Source organism: Phocoena phocoena, chromosome 1, assembly GCF_963924675.1.
Source record: "Phocoena phocoena chromosome 1, mPhoPho1.1, whole genome shotgun sequence".
Lineage (NCBI taxonomy): Eukaryota > Metazoa > Chordata > Mammalia > Artiodactyla > Phocoenidae > Phocoena > Phocoena phocoena.
In genome coordinates this window covers 81,347,480-81,370,476 of record NC_089219.1, presented here as the reverse complement: position 1 = coordinate 81,370,476, position 22,997 = coordinate 81,347,480, and the positions used below count along the sequence as shown (strand labels likewise).

The 22,997-nt window shown below is 37.9% G+C and overlaps 1 protein-coding gene across 2 annotated transcripts in view; it reads right to left on the bottom strand.

The window, feature by feature from the left end:
- Window positions 1-22,997, bottom strand: part of BTBD8 (BTB domain containing 8) — a 91,221-nt gene that overhangs the window by 58,481 nt on the left and 9,743 nt on the right. Inside the window, exons 3-5 of one of the 2 annotated variants that reach the window (XM_065887377.1) lie at window positions 19,309-19,421; window positions 19,171-19,278; window positions 11,561-11,678 (exon numbers count right to left, since the gene is read on the bottom strand). In XM_065887377.1, coding sequence (XP_065743449.1) covers window positions 11,561-11,678; window positions 19,171-19,278; window positions 19,309-19,421 — 339 coding nt within the window. Of the gene's footprint in view, window positions 1-11,560; window positions 11,679-19,170; window positions 19,422-22,997 lie in introns of both variants that reach the window. The other variant, XM_065887367.1, reaches the window with a different exon arrangement.

Below are 22,997 nucleotides of genomic sequence, written 5' to 3'. Positions count from 1 at the left end.
GTAGGATGATCAATGTGTTAGTGTGATCAGTGTTGGAGATCTCATGATGAATTCATTTTTAGCTTAATACAAATAAAGATGGATTCATACAGAAATATTTATAGATATGTGCATATCTGAAGATTAATATATACACATATATTTCTTTGCTCTGTCAGCTGAGAGGATCTAAAAGAACTAGCAACAAGCACACCCAGTGTCCAAACAGTAGTTTCTAATACCATTAGAATAAAAGGAATCAGGGTTCATTAGAGAAATATTTGATTCTAGGACAGATGAGTCTAGAGTATCTTTTAGTGTCAGTAAGGAAATGCTACACACATATACACACACACACACACACACACACACACACACACACTGATGGAGGGGGTTGTATGTCAAGAACCAATTGAAGGAGCTCCCATAACTAAAACTGGAACAATTTCAGTAAAAAATAAATAGGCCAAAATGCAAGATAAACCAAATTACAAACCAAAGTACCAAAATGAGCTGAAGTACAAAATAAATATCCATGAGTACATGCTGACATACAGAAATGTTTGAATAAATAAAGAGGGGAGAAAAGACAAATTTCTTGTATAGAAGAATGTCAAATAATTTAGGTAGATACTATCCCCTCAAGAAGGTGGACCATAACTCCCCATCCTTTAAGTGTAGGCTATACACGGTGACTTACTTCTAGAGAGTACAGTATACAAATGGGAGATGGGGGAGAGGGGAGTAACTTTACAGTGAAGAAACCAGACAAAAACTAGTGTAGCCAAGTGATCAAGGTTAACATAAACAGTGATAAGTCATGCTGATTACAGGTACCCTTGAAATGATGTAATAAGAATGGCAGTTTATCTTTGTGAACTTCCTCCCCAAAATTCATAACTCATTTAATCATGTGAAAAACATTAAGTAAACTACAACTGAGGGACATTCTACAAAATACTTGCCCAGGACTCCTCAAACTGTCAAGGTCATCAAAGACAAGGAAAGTCTGAGAAACTATCACAGCCAAGAGAAGCCTAAGGAACCATGACCACTACATGTAATGTGGTATCCTGGATGGGATCCTAGAATAGAAAAAAGACATTAGTCAAAAACTAATGAATTCTGAATAAACTATGGACTTCAGTGAATAACAATGTCTCAATATTGGTTCTCTCATTGTAACAAACGCACTATACTAAGATGCACACATAAGATGTTGATAATAAGGGAACTGGGTGTGGGGGCACATGGGAATTCTCTGTACTCAGTTTTTCTGTAAATTTAAAAGTGTTCTAAAATTAAAGTATATTAAGAAAAAATTAGGGTTTCTGCTTCCACCTATGAAAGATAACAAGTATGGGACTTGCCTCACCTCCATTAACAAGTAGGAAAGTGAATAAAATATGACACTGAAAAAAAAGGCGGTACAGAACTCTGATCCTTAAGAGAAAGAAAACAAATGAGGCAAGTCCTACAATCATAATACTTTTTCTTCCCAGAAACAATTAGATCATGGCACAGGGAAGGTAAACAGAAGCAGAGCCTAGTTGTCTTGCTGAGTTGAGAAGACAAATATGGGAGCTCGGGAAAATGAGTCAGCTGGAATTTACGGGGCACAGTACAATAAAAGAGGAACGTAAGAAAAAGAGCTCCAAAAATTAGAGGAGGGATCCCGTTGAGCCTTCATCTGAACACAATCTGAGCACACATAGGGTAAAACTTCATGAAGCCCAGCAAAGAATAAAGGTCAGGGAGCTATAAGCCTGTTCATACAGGGCAGGCAGATCAAGTTCCTTCTGGCAAGGACTGAATACTGCTCCTAGGTCCCAGAAGGGTCACACCTCAGTAGAAGAGCTATCCACCCTTCAGAGTAAAGGCTACTCTAGAGCCACTCTAAGTTTAAAAGCAAATCTCAAAAAGATGAAGGTGATCGACAATAACTTAATTGCCTGCTGAAACAAACTTCAACACTTTTAAAAGAGAGACGACAAAATTCAAACACTCAACAGCATACTATTCATAATGTTCCAAATCTAATAAAAAATGATCAGGTATGTGAAGAAGTAGCAAACTATGAACTATAATCAGGAGAAAAATCAGTCAATAGAAATAGACCCAGAAATGAAAGAAATGATGGAGTTAGCAGAAAAAGCAATTAAAAATGCTATTATAAAGGGAGATCAGCTCGGTGCTTTGTGACCGTCTGGAGGGGTGGGATAGGGAGGGTGGGAGGGAGGGAGACGCAAGCGGGAAGAGATATGGGAACATATGTATATGTATAACTGATTCATTTTATTGTGAAGCAGAAACTAACACACCATTGTAAAGCAATTATACTCCAATAAAAAATAAATAAATAAATAAATAAAACAGGAAAAAAAATGCTATTATAGGGGGCTTCCCTGGTGGCACAGTGGTTGGGAGTCCACCTGCTGATGCACGGGACACGGGTTCATGCCCTGGTCCGGGAAGATCCCACATGCCGTGGAGCGGCTGGGCCCATGAGCCATGGCCGCTGAGTCTGTGCTCCGTAACAGGAGAGGCCACAACAGTGAGAGGCCCACGTACCACAAAAAAAAAAAAAAAAATGCTATTATAGGGACTTCACTGGTGGCACTGTGGTTAAGAATCTGCCTGCCAATGCAGGGGACACAGGTTTGAGCCCTGGTCTGGAAGATACCACATGCCGTGGAGCAAATAAGCCTGTGCACCACAACTACTGAGCCTGCGCTCTATAGCCTGCAAGCCACAACTACTGAGCTCATGTGCCACAACTACAGAAGCCTATGTGCCTAGAGCCAGTGCTCTGCCACAAGAGAAGCCACTGCAATGAGGAGCCTGTGCTCTGCAAGGAAGAGTAGTCCCTGCTCCTGCAACTAGAGAAAGCCCATGTGCAGCAATGAAGACCCAACACAGCCCAAGATAAATAAATAAAAAGTAAATAAATAAAATAAGATCTTATTATAGATACACTCAAGGATTTTTAAATAAGTAACATAATCAAGAGATCTTTTTAAAAACCTGACAAAACTTTTAGAGATGAAATGTGCAATATCTGAAATGAAAAAAAATTCATGAATGGACTAAAAAGATTAGATACTGAAGAAGAAAAGATCGGTGTACCTGTGTATATAGCAATACAAATTAACCAAATAAGACACAGGGAGAAAAAATAAACTGGTTATAAAAAAAGGAGCTTAAGTGAGCTTGGGACTAACATAACATAATTTGAGTCCCATGTGGAAAGGAGAAAAAGAAGAGGATGGTAAGAAAACTTGAAAAAAATAACCGTTGTAGAATTTCCAAATTTCATAAAAACTACAAACTCACAGGTCCAGGAAGCTCAATAAATCATAAGCAGAATAAACAAAAGCACAAGATATAACCAAATTGCTAAAAACTAATTATAGAGAAAAAAACTGTAAAGCAGACAAAGAAAAAGGTACATCAAATACTGACATGCAAAGCTAGACATGATCACAGGCTTCTTGTTAGAGACAACACAGCCAAAAAAACAATGAAATTACATGATTAAAGCACTGAAAGAAATACAAATCACAAATTTATAATTTTGTATTCAGCAAAAATATCTTTCAAAAATGGAGGCTAAATGAAGACTTTTCTAGACAAACAAAAGCTGAGAAAAGTCACTGCCAGTTGAACTCTATTACAAGAAATTTAAAGAAAGTTCTTTAGGCTGAAGGAAAATTATAACAGAAATCTGGACCTACACAAAAGATTGAAAGTGTCAGAACTGGTAATATAACTAAAGTATAACTTTTTCCCTCATTTTTAAAATTACTTAAAAGATAATTGTTTACAAAATTAATTACAATTTATAGTGGGGTTTTGAGTATATATAGAAGTGAAATGTATGGGAGCAATAACACAAGGGACAGAAAGGGGAAAATGTCCTAACATCATACATAAAGGTGTATAATATTAATTGAAGGTAAATGGTAGTAACAATGCATATTGCAAATCCTAAAGTAACTACTAAAAAAACAAAAACAACACACACACACAATATAGCCAATATGCCAATAGTGGAAATAAACTGCATTAAAATTTTTTTTTTCTCGGGCTTCCCTGGTGGCACAGTGGTTGAGAGTCCGCCTGCCGATGCAGGGGACACGGGTTCGTGCCCTGGTCTGGGAGGATCCCACATGCCGCGGAGCGGCTGGGCCCGTGAGCCATGGCTGCTGAGCCTGCGTGTCTGGAGCCTGTGCTCCGCAACGGGAGAGGCCACAACAGTGAGAGGTCCGCGTACCGCAAAAAAAAAAAAAAATTTTTTTTCTCAATTAATACAAAGAAAAGAAGAAAAGAGGAAAAAGAAAACAAAGAAAAAATGAAAACAAATAGTAAATAGTAGCCTTAAATTCCAACACATTAATACCTATATTACCATAAATAATCTAGATCCTCCAATTAAAAGGCAAGATTATGAGACCAGATAATAAAAGAGCAAGACATAACTATAGCTGTCTACAAAAAATTAATTTTAAACCCATTTAAAATACAAAGACACAGAGAGGCTAAAGGTAAAAGGATTAAAAAACATATACCATCTAAATGCTAATCATAAGAAAGCTGGAGTGGGATGCTAACTAGACTTATTGTGATGATCAGTTCATTATGTTAAACACCTGAAACTAATACAATGCTATATATCAATTATACCTCAATTTTTAAAAAAGAAAGCAAGCTGGCGTGGCCCTATTAACATCAGACAAAAGACTTCACAACAGGAATATTACTTGGGGTAAAGACTAATATTTCATAATGAAAAAGGGGTCAATTCATCAAGAGGAAATAACAATCCTAAATGTGTGTGTACCAAATAACAAACCTTCAAAATATATGAAGCAAAACTGATAGAACTGAAGGGGGAAGTTGATAAATTTACAATTATATTAGAGACATCAACATTCTTCTCAGTAATTAACAGAACAAGTAGACAAAAAGTCAGTTAAGGATATGGAAGACTTGAACTAAACATGCTAAACAGCATGTTTAAGCAGCATGCTAGCCGTTCCCATCTAAATAAGACAAAAAGCATCTGAGGCTTAAACAATTACCCTGCCCTTAAGACAGAAACTTAGGAAACATTCCCATTTAATTCAGATACAAGCCTCAGTTTAAAAAATTATGCTGTAGATAGCATGGTGTATTAAAAATCTTCACCAGATTTTTCATTTTCCAACACATCAAAATTTTTTTATCTTTTTGACTAAATTTAATCTCAACTGACAAGGCTGCTTCTGACTCTGTAGAGATGCCCTAATTTCCCCCTTGCTCTTGCTTCAGAGTACATTGCTATTCAATACTTCCTGATTTTAGCTGAACTGGATTCACAACTCCAGGCAGAATAATGGCCTGGATTACTCAGAGAAACTCTAAATAAAGAATTTCTCACTAGGACTATTTTTTTAAGTACTCTTTCTCCAAGAATATATTTTTTTCCTTTTAGTTCAACATAACTGAATAAAGGTTAAACCCAGAGCAGTGAATGCAAACTTTCTGGTGCTGTCACCATTACCCATTACACTTTGCAAATGTTTTAGAGAACATAAACTTTAAAAATGGTAAGTTAGCTTTCACTTGAGACATCCATTTTGATATACATTGACTACAGCTTTCATAGGATTAGCCTTTCCTAAGTTAAAAAATGATTTGTGAAGTGTAATGGATGCCCTGTTATCCACTTTGTTGTTTGGTTAATCTAAAAATTAGGAGAGAATTTTTCAAATGATTTGTCTATATCATAATCATCTTATTCTAACTTAAAAAATAAATATGTATTCATTCACAAATCTTTGACCATACAAGGCCAATCTTTATTTTTTTATTGTGGGTTTGCTGATTGGAGCCTCCTATTTCTTGCAAAAACTATATATACCCACATACCCTGTCTATGATTTTTAGTTCAAACTTATCTGAAGTGAAGAAATCTTAAAATTTTATGAAGCAATCTGAAGTATAGAATAATTTAAGACTTTTATAATTTTCCCTCAAACTTTTATATTGTTTCATCTAAACTGAACTCAATAGCAGTTTTGCTTTATTTTTTAATTTATCTTTTGGTCATGCCATGTGGCATGCGGCATCCCGGCTGCCCGACCAGGGATCGAGCCTGTGCCCCTGCATTGGACGTGTGGAGTCTTAACCACTGGACTGCCAGGGAAGTCCCTGAATTCAACAGCAATTTTAAAAGTGCCTCTCCCGAGATGAGTCTGGGGAGAATGGATACATGTATATGTATGGCTGAGTTGCTTTGCTGTGCACCTGAAACTATCGCAACATTGTTTATCGGCTAGACTCCAATATAAACTAAAAAGTTAAATAAAATGCTCAAAAAAAGTGCCCCTCCCTTATTAATCTTTCTAAAACATTCACTTTAGTTTTCATTGTAACAACAAATTCTTTTCATACATCATGTATCATTGGTTTATATGATATGTCATTAAGTCATGCTATCAAAACAAGAAATTCAAATGGCATCAAACAGGTTTGGGAATAACCCCAAGTGACTCAGGAGACACAAACTCAATAAAAGGAATGGAAATGTTATAGGTATACTAGGGAATGACATCCTAGCCTTGAGAGTTCTGCCTAACATATCAGCATGCTCTACAGAGAACAGCTGAAGAGTACATTTAGTCACGTTCAGTAAAGGAGTTTCTACTCTAGGTGACTTGTTTCCTTTTAGGCGCTCAGTACCTTTGGCTTTGGTTCCCCATTGCAACCTCCCTCAAAGGCCCATGGTACCAAAGAATCTCACCTCTTTTCTCTCTATTGTTCCCACATCTAATTTATTATTTTAAACCTTTTAAGTGGACAGGGTTGACCATTTATCATTAATAAAGTAATTAGTATTAAGACGTTCATAACCCACTTTATTGTATGGGAATCTGGAATTTTATTACAATTACTTCATAAAGCTTCTTGGCAATCCTAGTAAGATAGGGAACAGCAAAGTTTTTCTGCAAAGGGCCAGATAGTAAACATCAATATAAATATATTAGGCTTTTCAGGTCCCTGTTGCATATTCTTGTTTTTTTGTTGTAGTTGTTGTTTTATACAAAAAGAAGCCACTGACCGGCTTTGGGTTGGGTCATAGTTTGCCAACCTCCACTCTAAGATAAGGTAGAAAAAGCAACAATATGCCTCCCTCCCAGATATCTAATATATACTTATAGAAACTAATATTTACTGAATGCTTCCGATGTGCCACAGAACCATGCTAAGTGCTTTATGTACATTATCGGATTCAATCCTCACAGCCATCCTATGCTACAATTACTATCATTATTTCTTTTACAGATAAAGAATTTGAGACTTGGAGAGATTAAGTAACTTCTCAATAATTATTAAATGGTACAATCAGAATCTAAACCCAGAAAGACTGACTTCTGAATTACTAAACTGTATACTTCTGAAAAAGTTTTCAGCTGATGGACTCAAGAATATATAGCTAATTAGTCATGTGGCACAGACTAGGACATTGATCTCCTGACTCAGTGCTGATTTACTAAATATTCAGAGAAATCTACATTTTAAAGGGAGATTTGACAGCATTTTAACCCCATGAATGAATGTCTGATGTTACAATATCAGGCGCTGAAAAAAAAAAGGTATTCTGGAAGGGATATAGGATCTTAAGTGCTACAAAGCTAAAATTAGGAATCACTGCCCTGCTTTTTCAATAAAGCAGCAAAAAAGAATCTTTTTTTTTTTTTTGCGGTACGCGGGCCTCTCCCGTTGCGGAGCACAGGCTCCGGACGTGCAGGCTCAGTGGCCATGGCTCACGGGCCCAGCTGCTCCGCGGCATGTGAGATCCTCCCAGACCGGGCACAAACCCGTGTCCCCTGCATCGGCAGGCGGGCTCTCAACCACTGCGCCACCAGAGAAGCCCAAGAGAATCTTAATTATGGAATACTGAAGTGCAACAAATAAATTAGTTTAAAAATATAGCAGATTCAATTTCACTCAGAAAACATTAGAATAATAATTAACACTATGAAATGGGAGATCAGCAGTGGAGTGGATAAGGTAGGTACTTAGAGGTAGGCTAAAGATGACAGGAGGAAATAAAAATAGAGAGAAATGCCTAATATACAGATGGTATTCATCTGGTGATTGACAGCAATTCAGGAAAGAACGTAATGTTACAGAGATCCACAACAGGATTGTAGTACTCCAGGACGCAATACTCAGAAAAGTAGTAACATAATTAACAAATGGGATCCATGAACTCTAATGGGTCCTTTTATTATAACCTCTCTTCTGCCAAATAAAAAGAGCTCTCTTTGTTTCTCCTTTGAGAAGAAGTATTGGAGATAAGCAAGGACAAAGATGTGGGAAGGGTGGAGAAGTTATGCTTTGGAGAGGGAAAGGCCTGTGTAGAGACAGAACAGTGTAGTAAATGTGACTTTCCTGGAGGTCCACTGCTATCCCTTTCCTCCTTGGATTGGGGGGAAATGCAAGTGATTCAAATCACCTTTCTCTCCTTGTCGCACGTAAGTAAAGGACATACAGACTGTTGCTACCATCTACACAAAATCTCGTATCAAAGGCCTATTACCTGGATGATGATAGCAAACACTTATATGGTACTTACAATGCTAGGCACTGTTCAAAGTACTTAAATGCTTTTAGTAATTTAATACTCATAATAACCCTATAAGATGAGTATTATTATAATCTCCATCATTGATGAGGATGCTGAAACACAGAATGGTTAAATGACTTCTCCAAATTCATACAGCTAAAGATGGTAGAGCTGGAATTCAAACCCAGGCAGACAGGCTCCATATGTAGTTCACATACTCTTAACTACTCAGTTATAAATGATTTCTTTGGCTTAGTTGTAGCACCACAAGCAAGTGATTGTCATCAGATTGTCCTGCAGCACATAAAGGGCTCCAGGTATTGGGCTGCAGATCAAGGGAAAGGCTGGACAGAGCAACTAGCAACTGGAGACATAATCTTGGAAGAACTGGGATACCAGGGATGTTTTTGAAGAAGGAGCTTGAGCATAAGAGAAAGACAGTGACTCAATAAAAGAAACTATCTCTTTACCATACCAGTTTGGACATTAAACTAGCAAACTAAACTGTTCTAAAATTTGAGACCTAAATTGAATGTAATTCTGCCCATAAATCCAGGTCTTTGTGAGTACTTGCATTGATCATTAAATATATGAGTACATATAATTAAAGCAGTCATTTTACAAACGGATTTTTAGCCACACCACTAGGATAAATGCTGACATTGATTATCTAGAACAAGAAATAATTCAGAAAGTTCTGTTGCTGGGCTTTAGATTATATTACATGATACAAGCATACATTGGAGATATTGAGGGTTCAGTTCCAGACCACCACAATAAAGCAAGTCACACTAATCTTTTGGTTTCCTAGTGCATATAAAAGTCACATTTACATTATACTGTAGTCTAACAAGTGTGCAACAGCATTATGTATATACCTTAATTTAAAAATATTTTATTGCTAAAAAATGTTACCCATCATCTGAACCTTCAGTGAGTTGTAGTAGTAACATCAAAGATCACTGACCACAGAACACCATAACAATTATTATAATAATGAAAAAGTCTGCAATATTGTGAGAACTACTAAACTCACAGACACAGAGACATGAAGTGAGCCAATGCTTTTGGGAAAAAAATGGTGCTGACAGACTTGCTCAATGCAGAATTGCCACAAACTTACAATTTGTAAAAAACGCAATTATCTGTGAAGTGCCATAAAGGAAAACGAGGTATGCCTGTGTTTTCTGAACTACTGACATAATATTCTTTGAACTGAATAATAAAGTAAATATGTACAAACAAAGAGATGTTTAAGTTTGGAATAGGAAGGTAATCTTGGGATTTAGAATTTGCCATTTTAACTCACATAAGGGCACTAACAACAAAGCAAGAAAACTTAAGCCAGATCTTCCTGAAACACATTCTCAGGAAATTGCCCTTCTAGTTAACATAAATTTATTTTTTATTGCTAGGTGAACAAAATAAGCCAGAAATATGGGCAAGAGCTGTCCTAAAATACAAACCTAATATTCTAGATCCAGCTCTTAAACAGTCCACTGTCAGGCAGTACACAGGGAAAAGCCAAATACAGACACTGTTTGAGGACATACTGCAAATCATCACTGCGTCCTGCTTTCCCTGTATGACAACAATAGCCTTAGGGCTCCATAGGTAGAATTTTGCTAGGATGCCCATATGGTTTCGAGAAAAATCTGGCACAAAATAAAATCAAAGTAAATTAATTCTAAAAATAAAATTGTGCTGTCCCCCTACCCCAACCAAAAAGAAAGGCGTGCGTGTGCACACACACACCACTTGGGAATTTGTATATCCCCAAATATGAGAAATACATATCCATGATATGGAAAATATATGAATAAATCTGTATCACACTCTGTATTTTACTATACATAATGCAGATTTCATAAAAAATAGGAAAATGTGTATATATATTTACAAAACATATGTTCCCAGAAAGAAAAGTTCAAATTCTGAATGGTAGTCTAATGGAAACTGGCAATCCTAGAGTTTAGCAATGTACTACAGTCAGTTAACTGGCAAAACCAGTATGATTTCTGAGAGTACAAACATCACTACTATTTGGCTTGGTGGACTTCTGTAATCTAAACTCACTGCTAATTTCATTAAGGGCTGTGTACCCTTGAACCTACAAGACTGCTTCTTGCATCTGCAAAAATAGTCTGGTTCTTCCTCTTCTGCAGCACCAGAATAACTTAACATTCTATTTTGAAACACAAAGAGATAGGGAGGAGAACTCTGGGTTCCTCAGCTTTCTGGTTCCAATTCTAGTCTGTTATGAGGCCAGCTGTACCTCTTTCCCTTGAGTTCCAAGAAAAAACCCTGTATTTTTATTAACATCTTTTCTTTCTTTAAGCAGATTTTAGTTACTTACCAAAAAAAGAGTCTAACCAAAACAGGCAGCAGGCTTTAATTTAAACTCTAAAAGCCTGGAATGTCTAAGCAACCCAACTCTACAGCAGAAAAATGATTTTTAAAAAGTACACTGAAATATTAAACCTCCTAATCCATGCTATTCAGGAGAATCGGCTATTTTGAATCAAAGACTTTGAGCCAGAATGAATTCAGAGAAAATACATGTCATTCATGTAGAAATAATCATTTTCAATAGCATAATGCCTGTGAAATTAAAAATTGCATTTAATTACATTTTCTGTGACAGTGGCTTTCAAACCTATTTTAGGCAACAGTATATTTTCTTCTAATAAAATCTTCGGTTCATGCCCAATGCACAGCACAGATCTTCTCTAGCTGAGCATGTGCACGTGTCTGGGTAGGGTCACCTGTGCATGTGTGAATGTGCAGATAGAAAATCCTGCCTAATGTCCAAACTCCTCCCCTGTCAGAGACCTCCTGAGGCATCACCATGGAACCCCTGTACCCTGTGTGAATCAGCTTGAAAACCACCGTGCTAGAAAAAGACAGCTACCCTTTTACACTTTACTGTCACAACCAAGACACCAAATTAATCACATGCCTATTTACCTGTGAGCTTTAAAACTTTTTCCATCAACATAAATATCAATATCTGGGCAACACTGTTTCACATAAAGCTTCAATAAATCTTCTCCTAATTCAGATGCAGGTTCCAAGTCATAAATATCTTTAAAAGAGAAAAACAAGACGAAAAAAATAGTTTCTTTAATAGTATATATATTCCAACATTCTGTATTCTAATACTAGCAAAATGTTTTTCCACAGTTATCTCAATTAGCTACTGAAAGAGAGTAACAGTGACTGAAACATTTAAGTGGTAAATTCAAAGTAAAATGAAACTTTAAAATCATCTATCCTTTCTGCTCTGAAATATATATTTCTATTTAAATATAGATACAGATTTAAACATAGGTAATACTGTTACAAAATTATATACCAAAACTGAAGCCACTTCATGAACATCTGACTTAGAAAGTTAGAAAATTTTCCAATTTGATATTCTTTTTCACCACTTAATTTTTTCCTGTTCCTGTTCATGGATTTATGGCTAGGATAATCTGTGAACCAACAGAATTTCAACTAAAATCAATGGGATTTATAGGACACTTACTATGAGTTTAGTACTATACATAGTATGGAGAGGTATAGAAAATAAATACTTTAAGAACTATCTCTACTTTAAAAGATTCACACTTTAGGCAGTGGGAAGTGAAATACAAAACATGTACATATATAAAAAAAGAAAAACACTAAATTGTATACTATAGCTTTGTCAGTTCAGAAATTTTTGTTAGTACACTTGGTGAGGATGGATCACCAGGAACATATTCCCACTAACCAATTTACAAATGTATACATTTATAAACCAGAATGCCAATACTGACTCTACTATCAAAAGAAATCCAGAATCCAACCACTACTCAGGATCTCCACTGCTACCACTGTAAACAGATAAGTTAGGGGGTCCCTGGAGAAAGAGAACCATGAATGGCTTTCTTGACATAAGAGAACCCATTTTGGCCTAAGCCATTTTGTGATCTAGGCCTAGCTGCAATGCTTGCCCTTGAACAGGTCTCAGTAATTAATGATCTTAAGGGAGGGGATGCAGAGACAAGGGCCGAGCAGCCAAGAAACAATGGTGCAGCCTTGGAGCAGGAACAATATCTTTTGAGCCCCTTATAGAACTAAAACTCCCAATAAATGGAAGATGAAACAATCCTCATTCCAGAGAGAAGGTCATGGTTTGATAGCCTCGAGAACCAGAGAAGCTTATATGGAGACCACCTGAAGTCAGATTAAAGGAGTGCAGGCCCTGCACACACCCTAATCTTATGAGCAACCTCACCCTTGAACCGTTGCTATAAAACTCTCATCAAATCTTCCCAGGTTGGGACACACAGTTTTTGAGGGGCAGGAGCCCGCTGTGTCCCCCTTTGCCTGGCAAAGCAATAAAGCTATTCTTTTCTACTTCACCTAAAACTCTGTCTCCAAGATTTGATTCGGCACTGGTGCACAGAGGCCAAGTTTTTGGCATCACCATCCCAGTTCAAAACAATATGGTTCTCGCCATTTTTTTTAGAGTAAAAGCCAAAGTCTTACAATGGCTTATCAAGCCCCACGTCTGGCTCCTCACTACCTCTTTAATCTCATTGTCTACTGTTTTGCTTATTTCCATACTGAACTCTCTCTCATTCCTCCAAATGGCAAGTTATGTTCCCATGTTAGGATATTTCTACTGCCATTTCTTTTGCCTTGAACACTCATCTCCCAGATATCCACTTGGCTAACTTCCTTACTGGATTCAAATCTTTCTTTAAACATCACCTCTTAATCAAGGCTGACTCTGACCACCCATTTAAAATTGCAACTCCCATCACTAGCACTCCCAATCCTCCTTCCTCTGTCCTATTTTTTCTATGGCATGTCACCTTCTAACTTCTTTACTACATTATTGTCTATCTCCACCCCCACCGTACCTTTTCTAACTGGAATCTAAGCTCCAAAAGAGCTGGAAGTCCACTTTAGTCACTGAAGTATCCCTTAGACCTAGAATAGTCCTAACACATAGATCCTCAATAAATATTTGTTGAATAAATTAATGTATCAAATACTACATAAAAAGATTTTTGAAGAAAAAACATAAAACTCCAACCAGAATAAAGCAGGGGAAGGAGGCAGATCCTACCACTTGCAGATATTCCTATAGAAGACTTAAAGCACATAAATTAGTGGGAGATGTTGAAGGAATAGTCTTCATTTCAATGATTCAAAGATCAGAGTATAATTTTTGACCCAAAGGGAAAATCTAGAAACTTTTCAAAAGAAAACCAAGCTAATTTGATAGATGATGACCTATCTCAACTCCCAATTATGTACTCAAATAGCCTCCTGAACTTGATACATCACAGTGGGGTATAATAAAAATATATATTTGGTCTTTCTCCCCCATTCCTGGCACAGAGCTTAAAACTCTTGAAATTTCCTAAATTATAGGAATGTCTTACTTGAGTTTATACTATTAAGGTGATTCAGGGTAGTGTTCCTAAATAGCTTCAGGATGGGGGCTGGTCACCAGAAAGGACAAATATGTGATTAAAGAGTGGGAACTATCAGTATTCCCCCCCATATCCAGGGAGGGAAAGGGGGCTATAGATTGAATTATAAAAATTCTTGAATAAGATTCAGGGAGCTACTGGGTTGGTGAACACACTGACTTGTTGGAAATATAACAGGGAAGAACCAAATCTGACTACATATTGGATGTTTCTTTGACTTTAACCCTTGCTTCCCACTGCCTTTGTTCACTAAAAGGATACTGTCTATACATAATGGCCTGCCTCAGGGAACCCTGCCCCTCTGCCTGAATGTTAAACCAAAGTGCCTTTGTTCAGGGAAACATCCGGACCCTGTCCACCGGGTGGATGGCTGCAAGAAAGAAGAAATTAACACATCCCCTCCTTGAGGCTGGCCATCCCAGGGGATATTTGCAAAACTTATGGCCTTCTTACTTTACTTCCTCATCTCCTCCCCGTCTCTGTGCTATAAAAGAAACTGGCATCCAAACCCCGATAAGATGGTTATTTTGAGACTTTAGTATGCCATCTTCCCGGTCTGCCAGCTTTCCAAATAAAGTCATATTCCTTGCCTCAACACCTCGTCTCTGATTTATTGGCCTGTCATGCGGCGAGCCGAGTGAGCTTGGACTTGGTAACAGAAAGATGGCACACCCTGAGAGGGCATGGAATTTATTCTGTACACTGTCCTTGCCCACCCCACCCCATACCTCACCCTATGCATCTTTTCCATTTCGCTGTTCCTAAATTATATCTTTTATGATAAACACATAAACATAAGAGAAATGTCTTCCTGAGTTCTGTGAGTCATTCTGGCAAATTATTGAACCTTGGAGGAGGATGGTCATGGGAACTCCTGAATTTGTAGTCACTGGGCACAAGCCTGGGTAGTAAAAAGTGCCAGAATATGTCACCCCAAAACATGCTACTTTGGCATGAGGATTATTTTGAGCTAAAGGTACTTGAGAAGGAGCAGATGCAGGAAAAGCTATTTACATCCCCCTAACTACCTAAAAATAAAAGTACAAATTTTCCCTTTTGTAAAGGAAATTTCCATTTGTAAAGATATCTCCTTACTATTCTCATCACTTGACTCTTATTTGCATAACAAGACAATCCTTATTCACCATACATTTTCTCCCCTCATCTTCCCATAACTTGCCTCCACCACCTAGTAGCCCAAAAGTCCTTTCTTTCATTTAGCCTAAAATGATATATAAGCCTCAATCATCCGGCCACCTTCTTGAATCTCCTTTCTTTGTGAAACTCCCGGTACAAAAGAAAGTAATGAAAAACATTTTTCCCCCTTGTGTTAATCTGTCTTACTTCAGTTAAATTCGTAGGCCAGTCACAGAACCTAAGAGGGTAGAAGGAACTCTTTTCTCCCCTACAGTAGCCTAAGCACTCCACTTGTGTTGAAGTGGGGGTAATATTGTAGGACTAAGTCCTTAACCTGTGGGGTCTGTGCTAACTCTGGATAGTTAACTGTCAGAATTGAACTGTTGCCTGCCCATTTGGTGCTAGGAGAATTGGTTGGTATGTGGAAAAAACCACACACATTTGGTGTCAGAAGTGGTACCCAGAAAAACAAAAACAAAAACACAATCACAGAAACCCAAAACTGTTCCACAACCTGAAGTCATCATTCCACTCTACCTTAAATTTGCTCTGTTCATACTCCTTAAGCCTGCAAAATAGTACCACCTAAACTCCTTAAAATAGCTTATGAGTAAGGTGACCACATCTTTTGGTTTGCCTGGGGCAGTCCAATTAATGCCTCTTGCCCCAGAATAATTATCAACAGCAATAATAATTTTTCATCTTTCACTCTCAAAAGAATCCTAGTTTGGCATAGACTATAAAGTCATCCTTCATAGAAGGCTTTCATTAACTGGCTTTTGCTTATATATCCAGGTTCATCCCTTACTTTGACCATTCCTGTCCCCTACTCTAGCCTACACCCACAACAAACCATTTCTGGTTTTCCAAATTTGCTATGTGCCTGGTTCTCTTTGCCTCCAGCCATGTTGTTTCCTTTGCCTGGAACACTTCTCCCCTAAACTCTTTATGCCTGGTTAACTTCTGCTTTTTCCTTCAGGATTCAATTCAGATATCACTCCCTCCATGTAGCTTTCCCTGAAGGCCTAAGCCTAGGTTACATGTGCCCTATCTGTGTCCTTATCACACTTGGTACGTAACTTACCTGACTGTACCTCCTACTAAACTGCAAAATAGGAACACTATCTGTTTTGTTCACTATCAAATCTTCAAAACTAGCACAAAGTTAATACTCAATGTAATGATTAGAATAGCATTTCAGGAATAAACAGCAAGTGCAAAAGAACAGAAGTGGCAAAATATACTTCCTTAGGAGGAAATGCCAAGTAAGTCAGTAAGAATAGAGCTCAGGGGGTATGAGGGGTTGTGAAGACAGGAGGCAGCAGTGTTCTAGGCAGGAGTCAGTTCCCAACATCTCCTTGCACCATGGGAAAGAAGCTGGGATTTATATTAAGGCTGTGTGAGACTACTGCAGGATTTTAATAAGGGAAGTGCCATGACCACACTTGCAATTGATGGCCGTTGTTCTGTACAGTAGAGATGGAGGGTGGCACAACGAGAGGCCTGGTGACCAGCTGGGGTTCAAATTCTCAAGGAAAATAGCAAATTCCTGAAATAAAGAAATGGCAGGAGGATAAAGAAGAGAAGTATTTAAGAATATTTAGGAGACAAATCAACAGACATGATCATGAATCGAATGAAGGGTAAAAAGTAACTGAGGAGAAAGATGGTAATATAATTCACACTGATACAGTATTTAAGAAAAGAGCAGGTTGAGAAAGCAGATGATTAGGTCAGTTTGACACAAGTTAAATTTTGAGATATTTAAGGTATATTTAGACAGATATGTCTAGTCAGTGGTTAGATACAAAGTTAAAAAAAAAAAAACTGGAGAATACCAATTATTTAAGGGGCAGAAAGAGGAAGTTCCAGTGAAGGAGACTGAGGAGTGACCAAGAGGGAAGGAAAGGAAAAAGTCTCATTATGCCCAAATTGTTCCCTAATATGTCAATTGTGTTGGATCAAACACATGTTTTGAAAACAAGTGTTATAGTAGAATTGGATGTATTTGAAAGTATCTGTTAACTAAAGAGTTTTATTACTGGTGTTTAGTGCAACAACAGTAAAAACAAACTGATTTAAGCTTAGTTAGATTTCTTTTATGTATGTTCACCGTATCTCATTATGGTGAATGAATGAATACATGCATGTATGCCTGTTCTAGGCTTGAGGTAGATCTATTCATATTTTTTAATTATCTCATTTAGTCTCAGTCCTAAGAAGTAAGTGGTTACAGACTGATTTTACAGATGAGGACTCTAAGACTCAGAGAGTGTAAGGGACTTTCCCAAGGCCACATAGTTAGAGCAGTTGGCAGAGCTGGTATTTGATACCCATTTTTCCTGCCTATAGTCTAGAGCTCTGCATGGTCCCACAGCAGCCTATTAAAGTGGCCAAACAAGTTTTGAGTATAAGTGAATAGAGCTCATTTACCCCTCAACCCCTTGCCTTCATCTACTTTCTCCATCACTCCATGGAAACCTCCGTGTTGACTGGTTTACAAGACACTTGCTTGTCCACATCTTACACTTGCTTGTCCACATCTTATTAACTCCTTTGCAGTATTGCATACTGTCAATGCCACCCTCCTTGAAACTTCCTTTGTCTTCTCTGACACTGTGCTCTTGATTTTTCCCTCTTAGGTGCAAGCTAATCCATGAGAAACACTAGGTCAATGCAAAGAACTGCACCAAGCTGAACTCAGCCCTGTAAGAATACACAAAACATACACAAACACCTAAAACATATACCAGATACCTCAGTTCACCCACACCTACCCATTTCTGGTGTTACAAACTTCTTTCTGATTTCAGATAGCAACTTCTGGGAGACCATTTTCTACGAATATTTTTGTGCTTCTGTATGGTCTGGCCTTTCTGAGCAGAGCACTGACAAATTTGGATAAAGGATGGTTAAACAACAAACATGTCTTAGAAGTCAGAGATAATGTGATGCTCCAGAAAGATTCAGACTACCCTCCCCTCAAAACCATTTCCTTATACTCTAGGGTACGGAAGCTACCTTATCCTAACCAGAGAAGATTTATTTACCTTCCAAAGTAAAGGTGTCTCTCTCTCTGCAGAGGAGGATGGGCAGATCTGCCAGCAGCTTATAAAAGTCTCATAATGTTGGTGTTCCCCTCCTATGGTGCAATCCCACTGCACGTGCAGGACAGGTAACATCAGGTCCTCACCACGTAGCCTCGTGGGGACTGAGGGTTGGGAAGTGGTGCTGAGATGCTCTGTAAGTAACAGTCTGTTCTCTGATCCAGGGGTCTCGAGTTTCCTGTTAGAATATCTACTATATATATATCTATATCCTTGACAACCTCATTCCACCAATTCACAATAATTCACAAGCTGCAACGCTTCTGGCACCCACTTATACAAACAAACTAGAGGTGTTTTTCAAGGTCAAATGCCACATTTATTGTAGTACTTACGCATTTCTGAACCATTTAACATGGGTAAAACTATGCTAACCATTTTTATTAGGTTCCTATCTTTTAAAAATGTGCCACGACAAAAGTTTCAGTGATTTTGTGTCATGAGAAAATGTATTGGTGATTTTTGTGTTGCATGGTGTTTTTTAAGGAATGCATATATTGTGTTATAACAGAATTGATTCTATAGTCTGCTAAAGCTTTTATTGGTGTAGATTAGAATAAGGATGACAATATATGGAGGCTTAAAAGGAGAATTATGAATTATGAGTGTATTTTTTAATAATAACCCCATCTCTAATTACTTAGGAAAACTGGGAGTTGACCATATTATTATTTCCATTTACCCATAATTTACTTTCATTTATTTTTATTATATTGACTTTCATTTACTTTTATTTCATTTACTTATAAAAAGTGATCAGTAGAGCTGACTTGTGAAGTACATTTTTCTCTAATTGTATCAGAATATAATTACTTTCATGGCTATAAAATTTTATAAAAATCCATAAAAAATACCTCACCAGTGGAAATTAAATTGTCCTCTTTGTTGTTATCTTCTGGAATGTCCTCTTTATTGTTATCTTCTGGAATTTCATGCTTCATAAAAGAATGATCAGCTGACCTTTTACCTACAGATGACCTTCCATCATTGTCAGTACACTTTCCAACACTAAAGTCACATTTCTTTTGTGGTGCTCCACTCTCCACTATCTTTTTCCTGAGAATTTCCTCTTCATAGTTTTTTATGTTTCTGTTTGATGAGTATACAATCCTAAAAGACAAAATGTAAAATAAATGTCAGTGATTCTTAAAAGCTAGTTTTCCAGCATGCTGCTTTCATAGATAACGGCTATATAGTTTTAAAACCTTTCTAATCTGGACTAACTAGAGGAAAGATCAATCTAAAATAACAGAAAGTTTGAAAAGTAATCTATAAAAATTTTAAATGTTAAAAAGGGATATATAATGCCAACAAATTATATAACCTAAATGAAAGGGACAATTCCTAGGAAGGATACACACTAACCAAACTTGATTTAAGAAGAAACAGGGTATCTGAATAGACAAATAACAAGTAAAGAGATTGAATTAGTAATCAAAAACTTCTCACAAAGAAAAATGCAGGACCAGGTGGCTTCACTGTTGAACTCTACCAAATTTAAAGAAGAATTAATGCCAATCCTTCACAAACTTTTCCAAAAGATATAAGACGGAACACTTCCCAATTCATTATGTGAAGCCAGTATTATCCTGACACAAAAGCAGACAAAGACATCACAAGAAGAGAAAACTACAGACCAACATTCCTTACTAATATAGAGAAAAAAATCTTCAACAAAATCATAGCAAAGTGAATCCAGCAACCTGTAAAAAGAATTATACATCATGACCAACTGGGCTTTATTTCAGGAATTCAAGGGCAGTTAAACAGATGAAAATCAATATTATATACCATATGCTATAGCCTGAATGTTTGTGTCCCCTAAAATCATATGTTGAAAGCCAATTCCCAATGTGATGATATTAGTAGGTGGGGTCTTTGGCAGATGATTAGGTGGAGTCCTCATGAATGGGATTAGTGCCCTTATTAAAAGCAGCTCCAAAGAGATCCCTCACCTTCTTCCACCATGTGAGGGAACAATGAGAAGTCAGCAGTCTGCAACCTAAAATAGGGCCTTCTCCAGAACCCTACCATGCTGGCACTCTGATCTTGGATTTCCAGCATCCAGAACTATGAGAAATAGATTACTGTGGTTTATAAGTCACCCAGTCTGCAGTGTCTTGTTATAGCAGCCCAAATGGACTAAGACACCATATCAATAGGACAAAAACTACATGATCATCTTAGTTGATGCAAAAAAAAAAAAAAAAAAGCATTTGACAAAATCCAACACCCTATCATAATAAAACACTCAGCAAACCAACAATACAGTAGAGGGAAACATCCTCAACCTGATAAAGAAGATCTATGAAAAACTCACAGCTAACATCAGACTTAACGGTAAAAGACTGAAAGCTTTCTTCCTAAGATCAGTAAGGATGTCTGTCTGCTCTTACCACTTCTATTCAACATTTAACTGGAGATTCTAGCCAGGGCAATTAAGCAAGAAAAAGAAATAAGCTGGATTGGAAAGGAATAAGTAAAGCTATCTTCATTTACAAATGGCAAACGTGTATAGAAAATCCTTGGAAATTCACCCAAAAACTATTTGTTAAACAAGTTCTGCAAGGTTGCAAAGTACAAGATCCATATGCAAAAATCACTAGCAATGAACAATCCAAAATGAAATTAGAAAATAATTCAATTTACAACAGCATCAAGAAAATAAAATACTTAGGAATGTATTTCACAAAAAGTGTAAGACATATCCTGAAAGCTACAAAACAATGCTGAAAGCAATTAAATAAATGGAAACACATTCCAGATGATTTAATATTGTAAAAATGGCAATACTCTCTGAATTAATCTGCAGATTCAGTGCAACAGCTATCAAAATTGAGCTAGTTTTCTGCAGAAATTGACAAGCCAACCCTCAAAGTCAAATAGAAATGCCAGAATAGCCAAAACAATCTTTACACAGAACCAAGTTGTAAGATTCACACTTTCTGAATTCTAAGCTTCCTACAAAGTTATAGCCATCAATACTGTGTGGTACTGGTATAACGATAGACATATAGATCAGTGGAATAGAACTGAGTGTCTAGAACATAGATTTATAGGCAACTGATTTTCAACAGGGGTGTTGTGATTATTGTGATTTATAATATGAACTATATATTTGGTCTTTGTCCACTATTCCCAGCACGTAGCTTCTAAAACCCTTCTAATTTCCTATGTAAAAACCACAGAACATCTTTTATTATAGTACTTAAGTTTTGTTCCCAGGTCCTGAAATAGCTCCAGAAGGATAAAGGTGAAATGAATGTCTTTTGTTATTCATAGCAAGCCCCTTTCAACCACACCAGAGTTTACATTAGTGAAGTTGGTGACTTTTTGAAAGCTCCTAAAAATAGGGGCTGGTTGCCTGGAGAACCAACCAAGTGCTTTGAAGGTTGGAACTTTCAGCTCTCCCCTCCACCTCTGGAGAGGGGAGAGGTTGAATTAATCACCAACAGTCAATGATTTAAACAATCATGCCTATGTAATGAAGCCTGCATGAAAACCCTAAAGGATGGGTTTCAGTGAGCCTCTGGGTTGGTGGACACATGGAGGTGCTGGGAGAGTAGTGAACCCAGAGAGGGCTTGGAAGCTCCTTCCCACATCCCTTGCCCTATGCATCACTTCTATCTGGCTGTTCCTGAATTTTTTCCTTTTATAATAAACCAGTAATATGGTAAGTAAAAAGTTTTCCTAAGTCCTGTGAGCTGCTCTAGCAGATTAATTGAACCTGAGGAAGGGGTCATAGGAATCTACATTTATAGCCAGTTGATCAGAAGCACAGGAAACAACCTGAGGCACAGGTAACAATCTCCAGGTAAATAGTGTCAGAACTGAGTTAAATCTGTAGGACACCCAGCTGGCATCTGGAGAACCTCAGAATTGCTTGGTGTGGGGAAAAACTCCTGCGAATTTGGTGACCACAAATGTTAGAAGTAAAGTACTCAATGAACAGAGTATTAAGAGTAAAGGAGAAACACAGGAGGGTGTTTTTCCTTTACAGGTATTCAGACAATCCAATGGGAAAAGAAAAGTCTCTTCAAAAACCAGTGCTAGGGGGGCTTCTCTGGTGGCGCAGTGGTTGAGAGTCCGCCTGCCGATGCGGGGGACACGGGTTCGTGCCTCGGTCTGGGAGGATCCCACGTGCTGCGGAGCGGCTAAGTCCGTGAGCCATGGCCGCTGGGCCTGCACGTCCGGAGCCTATGCTCCGCAACGGGAGAGGCCACAGCAGTGAGAGGCCCGCGTACTGCAAAAAAACAAACAAAAAAAAGAGTGCTGGGGGGCTTCCCTGGTGGCACAGTGCTTGAGAGTCCACCTGCCGATGCAGGGGACATGGGTTTGTGCCCCGGTCTGGGAAGATGCCACATGCCGCGGAGCGGCTGGGCCCGTGAGCCATGGCTGCTGAGCCTGCGCGTCCGGAGCCTGTGCTCCGCAACGGGAGAGGCCGTAACAGTGAGAGGCCCGCGTACCGCAAAAAACAAAACAACAAAAACAAAACAAAACACTGCTGGGCCTCTCACCTTCTGAGACGGCCCACACTCTTGTCTGTGGAGTGTGTTCCTCCCAGGGCCACTCTCGCCTTTTGAGACAGACCACATTCTGTATATGGAATGTATCTGTGTATCTCTCTAAATAAATCCACTTCTTACCCATCTAAAAAAAAAAAAAATGGTATTGGGACAACTAGAT